Below are 7,155 nucleotides of genomic sequence, written 5' to 3'. Positions count from 1 at the left end.
GTGAAACATCAGAGTCTTGGCTTTAAAAAGAGACAAAGACCATGAATGAGCTCCAACATGTTCAGTACATTCAGTTTCCTTTGGGTGGTTTAAAAAACATTTTCCCTAATATCATAAAATGTGAAAACTACTCACAGTGTAAGAGTCTCAGTTCAGTTTATTTCTAACGGATAAATAGACACATTTTTCTATGTTTCCACTATAATTCTGGGCACAACACACCGATCAGCCACAACATTATGACCACTGACAGGATAAATAAAATAACATTTAAACCGTCCTGTTTTAATGGACCTCGTATTCATTTATGTGGATGTTACTTAGACATGTAGCCCCCACCTGGACCAGACCAGACCAGACCAGACCGGACACCCACATCCAGCCCATAGTAAAGACTCTCCTTGATGTCATTCCCAGCAGGATGCAGCCTGACACACACACACAAATGCTTCAGAAACAACTAAAAAAATAAACATAAAGAGCAGCACAAGGTGTTGACCTGGCCTCCAAATTCCCCAGATCCCAAACTGATCAATTATCAGGCCCCTCCCCTCAAAGACCCTCCCCCCCACTAGCAACATCCAACACCCCCAGAAGACCCATGTCCATCCTCTGATGAGTCATGGAGACAACACAATATCAGGACGGTGGTCGTAATGTTCTGGCCTGATCGGTGTATATGTTGTGGTCTGTGGGACACGGGGCCGTTTACGTCCCTTTGCAGGTTTTTCTGTCTGTTATCTAACGCTGTTTTCCTCTGATCTCTCTGAGGGCGCAGAGCTGTAGCCAGGTGAGTTTCATTCTCGTTCAGTTACTCTGAAAATAAAACCACGACATCTTCTGTTATTTTTACTTCACATCAGAGCAATAATCTCTTATTCTGGACGTTTACCTCACTCACGCCTCTGGAGTTCCTCAGGGAACAAAGAAGCTCTGACGAACTCTAGGAGGTTTTTGTAATGAATCTGTAAAAACACACAGAGATGAGTGATGCACAGGTTATGTTTTGGTTTTGATTTTCATTTTTAAATTCAAGGCTATTTTTCTCTATCAGGGTCAAGAATGGATAAACAAAACTTTAAAAACCAGTTGGTATTCATTTTTCTGTTTGTGAAAACAAAAACTAAAATGTAACAAACATTTTTTTCATATTATGCAAGGAAACACAAAGATGAAATTTCAGAAACACGGCTTTTATTTTGAAAACTCAGCTAAGGTTGTGTTGTGTTCACTGCTCCGACTAAAGCAGTGGATAAATTAGGAACAGCAGTTATTCTCACTGACAGATGCAGAGTTTTTCATTAGACCCTCTGGGGGGGGCCTCTTTTGGCCCACGGGCCGTATGTTAGACACCATCTACCGACCTGTTCCGGATCGTTCTGGTCCGTGAACGTTTGCAGGAGCAGAGAAAACGTGGGTAATGTGAGCGGGACGTGGCTCTTCAGGAACAGGTGAGTGACCTGGGATCGATCCAGTTTCCCGCTGAGGGACGTGTCCAGAGCCGACGCCTCGTCCTCTGTGGACGTCAGGGACGAGAGCTGCCACTCACACAGCTCATCCCTGACAGCGGAGGACAGCTCGGCCTTATCTCCGGCCTCAGACGCTCCGGCCTGAACAGAACAGCAGGAAAATATCAGAGTTTATCTTCCATCAACAAACCGTCCACGAATCTGTGATGGGATCATTGATCTGGATCACGGAGCAGAGGTGACCCAGTAAATATATATATATATTTTGAAGTATTACTTCATTTTAATTTAACTTTTTTTAATCTTGTCACTAGATGTGACATGTTTGCAGTTTTTGCTTCACATAGAGGAATGATTTCATTCCTCTAACTGAAGCTTCTCTTATATTAAGCGTCGTAATTTATCTTTTATCTCTATTAAAGATTTGGCTCATAAACGTGACTTTGACGAGTCTGAGACTTAGACAGAAAACTTCCCCCCGGGATCAATATAGTATATCTAAAATAAATAAATAAAAAAAAAAAAAGCTTGGTCACAGTAGCACATAAAAAAAACAGTACAACAAGTAAAATGAAATAGTATACACAGCATTTTACAAAATTATCATATAAACAAATGTACAAGAATTAGAGATGAAAGTAAATCAATATTATTTGCATAGGAATGATTAATAACGTGCAATAATGTGCATTTACATTAATGACATGGAGTTGCATCTGTTGCAGAAAGGTGAGGAGGTGTTCAAGGTGAGTATTTTAATGATTTAAGGTGTTTTAGTCTGGAGCTTTTTTTTTTAATTTAAAAAGAAACAGGAAAATTAAATTTGAAGTAACAATCCAGAAACATTAAATATGAGGAAAAAATAGCATGTAAACAAATTAACACGAAATGGAGACAGAAGAAAATATATATTATAGGAAAAAACTAATAAGGTGCAATAATGTGAACTCACGGTGAGTTTTTTAAAGTTTAACATGTTTTATTCTGAAACTTTTTTAAATGGAAGCATCTTTTATCACTCAGGACCAACATGATGTTAGTTTAAAGAAGTTTTAAAAGCAGCATTTAGCATTTGTGGCAGGTTTTGTGTTTTATCCTCCTCGTGTGGAGAGTTTTATTTATTTATTTATTTATTTATTTATTTTGAGGAGAACCTGTTCTGTTGCATCCACCTCTGCAGCTGCTCTTCGGGGAGTCTTCGGGTGGATGTAGGACCTGGAGCGATCACCAGAGGGCGCCGTCACACACAGTCTGCCAGGAGCCTGGAGACAAACACCGTCACTGTGTCAACACCTGAGATTCACTTAGAAAAGTCACTTATGGGTCCTGAGTCCTACTGAGTCCTACCTGCCCCCCCACCCCACATTAAAACAAAGACCAGGTCCTGGGATGATACCTGGGTGATGGCAGCCCAGACTGATGAGTCCTCTCTCATCTCCTCCATCACATCCAGAGGGTTTTTAAACTCATCCTTTATTCCATCAACGGGAGAGTTTTCTCTGTTCAAGAAATAAACAAAAAATAACTTCAGAGAAATTAATGTTAAGGAGGAAGAGGAGGAGGAGGAGAACAAAAGGAAAAAGAACATTAGTAAAGAGGAAGAAAAGGAGTGAAAGAAGGGAGAGGAAGAGAAAAAAAATGAGGAAGAGGAGGACAGGACGACAAAGGAGGACGAAAAACAGGAAAAGATGAAGGACGGCAGATGAGGAAGAGGGGGAAGGTGGAAGAAAACGATAAGGGCAAAAGGAGGAGAAGGAGTAGAAGAAGAAGAGGGAAGGAGGTGGAAGGAAGAAGAAAACCAGAGGGAAACAGAAGGAGAAAAAAAGAAGAGGAGGAAGAAAAACAGAAGAGAAGATGAAGGAAGAGGAAGAAGGAAAAACAGGAGGAGAAGAAGAAGAGGATGAAGAAAATCCCAGGGAGAGAGGAGAAGATGAGGGCAAAGGAGGTGAAGAAAACAATTAGAGAAGAAGAAGAAGAAGGGAGAGGAAGAGAGAAGAAGAAGGAGAAAGAAAGAAAATCAAAGAGGAAAAGATGAAAGAGGAGGAAGAGAAAGAATGAGGAAGCAAAACAAAAGGAGTAGAAGGAAAATAAGAAGGGAAAGGGAGAGAAGAAGAGGAGGAATAAACCGAGGAAAATGAGGAGGAGAGGAAGGATGAAAGAGGAAGAGAAAAGGAAAAGAGGAGAGGACGAAGGAAATCAAAGAAGAAAATATGAAGGAGGAGGAAGAGGAAGAAGAGACGGACAAGGTAGGAAAATGAGGAAGAAATTATGAAGAGGAGGAGGAAGATTGAAGAAGAAAATCAAAGAGAAGAGAAGAGGAGGAGGAGAAGAAGAAGGAAAAGAAGAGGAGGAGGAGGAAAAGGAGGAAACGTGTCCAGGTGAAAACATGTTAAACTCACTGTATGAACTGTTTGACCTGTTTACTGCCGACGATCTTCACAACGAGTCTGGGGACGTTTTTCTGAGCCATGATGGAGGCAGCGAGTCCCTCGTCCTCCTTCTTCTTCTCCTCCTCCTCTTCTTCCTTCTCTTTTCCTTCTCCTCCTCCTGTGGTGAAGATGGATTCCAGCTTCATGCACCGGTTTGGATCTCGTTCCTGTTTACACTTTCCTCGCCATGGTTACGTCCTGGTTACCGCCTCCCAGCTCAACACAAAACACCCGACTGGGACTAAAGCATCAACACTGACCTTAAAACCTTCTGAGGTTCTGAGGAAACCAGGAAACCAGAAAGTCTTCAGAGTTTCTAACCCTCAGAAAGTTGATTTTCTGCATAGTTAGAAACATTTTAATTGTTTTACTGCTTTTTAAGTGTTTGTTTCATGTCTTATGCTCTTATTTTATCCATGTACAGCACTTTGTCTTTGTTTTAAGTGCTGTATAAATAAAGTCGACACCTTTAAAAGCTTCTTCAACCCTTTATCTCTTTCATCTCATAGTCGTTTCATTCTGTTCCAGTTTTATCATTTTTCCTCTTCTCTTTATCTTTATTGTTATTTTATTCTGAGTGTTTCTTTATTTCATTCTACATTTTTATCCTTCATTTTATATTTTTAATGTTTTTATATTTTACTATGTTTCTGTCTTTTATCATTGTTAATGTTTAATTGATGCTTTTAATCTTTATATTGGAAGTTTTTCCCTGATATTGATCTTTCATTATTGTAACTAATCCTTTTCTTTACACTAGATAATAATTCTTTTTCCCTGGTTTCGTGTAAAGCACTTTGAATTCAATTAAACTCACTTTTATTTATTCAGGGTCAATAACAATACAAACTGTCTCATGATGCATTTACAAAAACTGGCCTGAATGCACTGATTTGATTTGAAAGAGGATACAGAAAAAAATCTGATTGATTGATTGAATAAGAACAAACGCTGACTGATGATTAAAGAAGGTGAGTTTTAATTCCAGGTCTGCTAGTGTTAATGAAAACGGGTGAAACCCCAGAGGAAATGTCTGTGTGATGGACAGTGATTTATTCTATGCAACGTAAAAGCGTCCTGCAGCATTAGCAGGAGAAACGAAGGCAGGATTTAGTCTGAATAAATGTTTAGAAGATGTTTCACTGTTTATATTTTAGAGACGCGTCACAAACTGAACCTACACGTCGTCACCGGGACGGGACGAGGGAACTGATCCCACAACTTTACAGAAGAACCTGTGGATCGTAGCTCAGTGGTCAGCACAGACGCCTCACAGCAGGAAGGTTCTGATAATATCACTGTTTTTATTTTACAGAGGTAACATGAGAAAAAGGAAAGAAAACATGAGGCCAAAAAGACAGTAAGTTGAAACTTGTTAGAACTTTAAAGGTTATAATACAGCCGGTATTTTCTATGGTTGTTTTAACACTAAGCTTCATATCACGGGTGATGATGAGTTGTACAGCTATGCACTGTTGTATGAAGGAAGTGGTGAGTTAGAAAAGAGACACATCATACAGGGTATTTAGGCAAATAGTGGTTTTAGTTACTAATGTGATGCACAACCACCACCTGCTGTTTTTCTCAGTAGGACTCAGTGTTTTTAAACCTGCTGATGAGACGAACGGGCTTCATGAAGAACGCTGATATTTCTGTGAGTATGACTTTGTATTTGCTTCCATAGATGAGCAGGTATTTAGTTTCAAACTCTTTCTGACGCCCTTCCTCACAGAAAGAAGGTTGTGGGTTCAAATCCACTGGCTGGATGGGTTCTTTCTGCATGTTCTCCCTGTGTCTGCGTGGGTTCTCTCCGGTTTCTCTTCGGTTTCCTCCCTCCCTCCAGAGTCATTGACTCTAAAGTGTCCGTGGGTGTGAGCGTCTCTGTGTTCGCTCTGTGATGGGCTCCAGTCCCCTCCAGGAAAATGAACCTGACAAATGAAGTCAATGAGCAGGTTTTCTGTCCTTTACACTAATATGAGTCAATTAATAATGCAATCAAATGCACCACAACATACGCCCTGGTTTAAGCTTTAATTGTTTCTATAATAATAAGAAGAAGGAGGAGGAGGAGGCCAGCTCATTGTCATTCTTTGTGCTGCTGCTCTCCTGGACGGTCGCTCATATTTCTGAACAGCGTGGGAGTTCAGACGCAGCAGATTTAATTTCACAGAAGCAGCAGATGGGCCTTTTGACGATTCCAACGTCAGTAAACCGGCTCGGTTTGGTGTCGGCGCCTCGTCCCTCTCTCTCGCTCTTTTGATCGTAAAGATCCAGACGACTCTTTTTTTTTTTTAATTCTTTGTTTGACTTTCACACTTGAGCTGCAGCAGGACGTTTAAAGGAGCCGAGTGACGTGTAGCGACTGACAATGCCGTGAAGAATGAGCGGCCATTTCCGCGGTTATTAAGGGCGCTTAATGGCTTAATTCCTCCAAATGAAACGAGGAGGAGGCCGATCTCCTGAGGCCGAGGCCCCGGCAGCGCTGCAGGCCTCCGGCTGGAGCTCAACGCAGTTCTACTCCTCCTCCTCCTCCTCCTCTTTATCCAGCGGAAAGATTAGAGGCCCGCAGAACTTATTGACTCCCATTGCTCCTCCTGCAGGTATAGAGTAATTAATGTAATTAGGCCCTCTATCTCCAGCCAGGCCTCTTATCGCGGCTGTTTCCTTATCGCAGCTGGATATTTAATTAGAAAAATGTTTCCAATTAATGATTCTGTGAAATTAAAGTTAACTTCAACCGGATGAGTCCCTCGGTAGCTGTTTGACGTACAGAGCAGAGAGAAGAGCTGGAATGATCGGTGTATTTAAGAGTCCACAAATCAATATATCTTTACATGGAGGAGGGAGGAGGAGGAAAGGGAGAAAGGGAGAAGGAGGAGTGAGAGGGAAGAGAAGAAAGAGAGGAGGAACAATAACCAGGAAAAGAACAAGATGGAGAAGGAGGAGGAGAGGGAATGGGGAAGAAAAGAAGGAAGAATAAGGGGGAGGAAGGAGGTTATTAAAGGTTTACACCAGCACCTTCAGGTCACATCAGTGTATTCTCAGTGAGGAAGTTTAATTCTGATCATTAGTGGATCCTCGTATCCATGGAGACAGCATCCACCAACACAGTCTCAGGAGTCTGGAAAACTTTTAAAGCTCACGAGAAGTGAACTTCTGCAAAGCCAAATCTTTGCCCTCTGCAGAAAGGCCGAAAGACTTAAACCTCTTTTCTCACAAGATCTGAGCCCAGGAGACATTAGCATTACCCCCCCCCC

General features: G+C 41.4%; 1 protein-coding gene across 2 annotated transcripts; it reads right to left on the bottom strand.

Annotated features, from left to right (window-relative positions):
- Positions 1-588: 588 nt before the first annotated feature.
- LOC125009587 (uncharacterized protein C1orf87) lies at positions 589-4,358 on the bottom strand. 2 transcript variants are annotated; one of them, XM_047587660.1, is made up of 6 exons: positions 3,869-4,358; positions 2,866-2,968; positions 2,642-2,731; positions 1,365-1,610; positions 893-965; positions 589-816 (listed from the first exon to the last, which is right to left on the bottom strand). In XM_047587660.1, the coding sequence occupies exons 1-5, from the start codon at positions 4,042-4,044 to the stop codon at positions 894-896; spliced, it is 687 nt and encodes a 228-aa protein (XP_047443616.1). In that variant the 5' UTR covers positions 4,045-4,358; the 3' UTR covers positions 589-816; position 893. The 2 variants fall into 2 exon arrangements, with proteins under 2 accessions (XP_047443616.1, XP_047443615.1); XM_047587659.1 differs by having other exon boundaries at positions 2,624-2,731; positions 3,869-4,330.
- Positions 4,359-7,155: the final 2,797 nt, after the last annotated feature.

The sequence above is a fragment of the Mugil cephalus genome, chromosome 6, assembly GCF_022458985.1.
Source record: "Mugil cephalus isolate CIBA_MC_2020 chromosome 6, CIBA_Mcephalus_1.1, whole genome shotgun sequence".
NCBI lineage: Eukaryota > Metazoa > Chordata > Actinopteri > Mugiliformes > Mugilidae > Mugil > Mugil cephalus.
The sequence above is the reverse complement of the archived record's forward strand: the minus strand, read 5'-3'. Positions and strand labels throughout refer to the sequence as shown.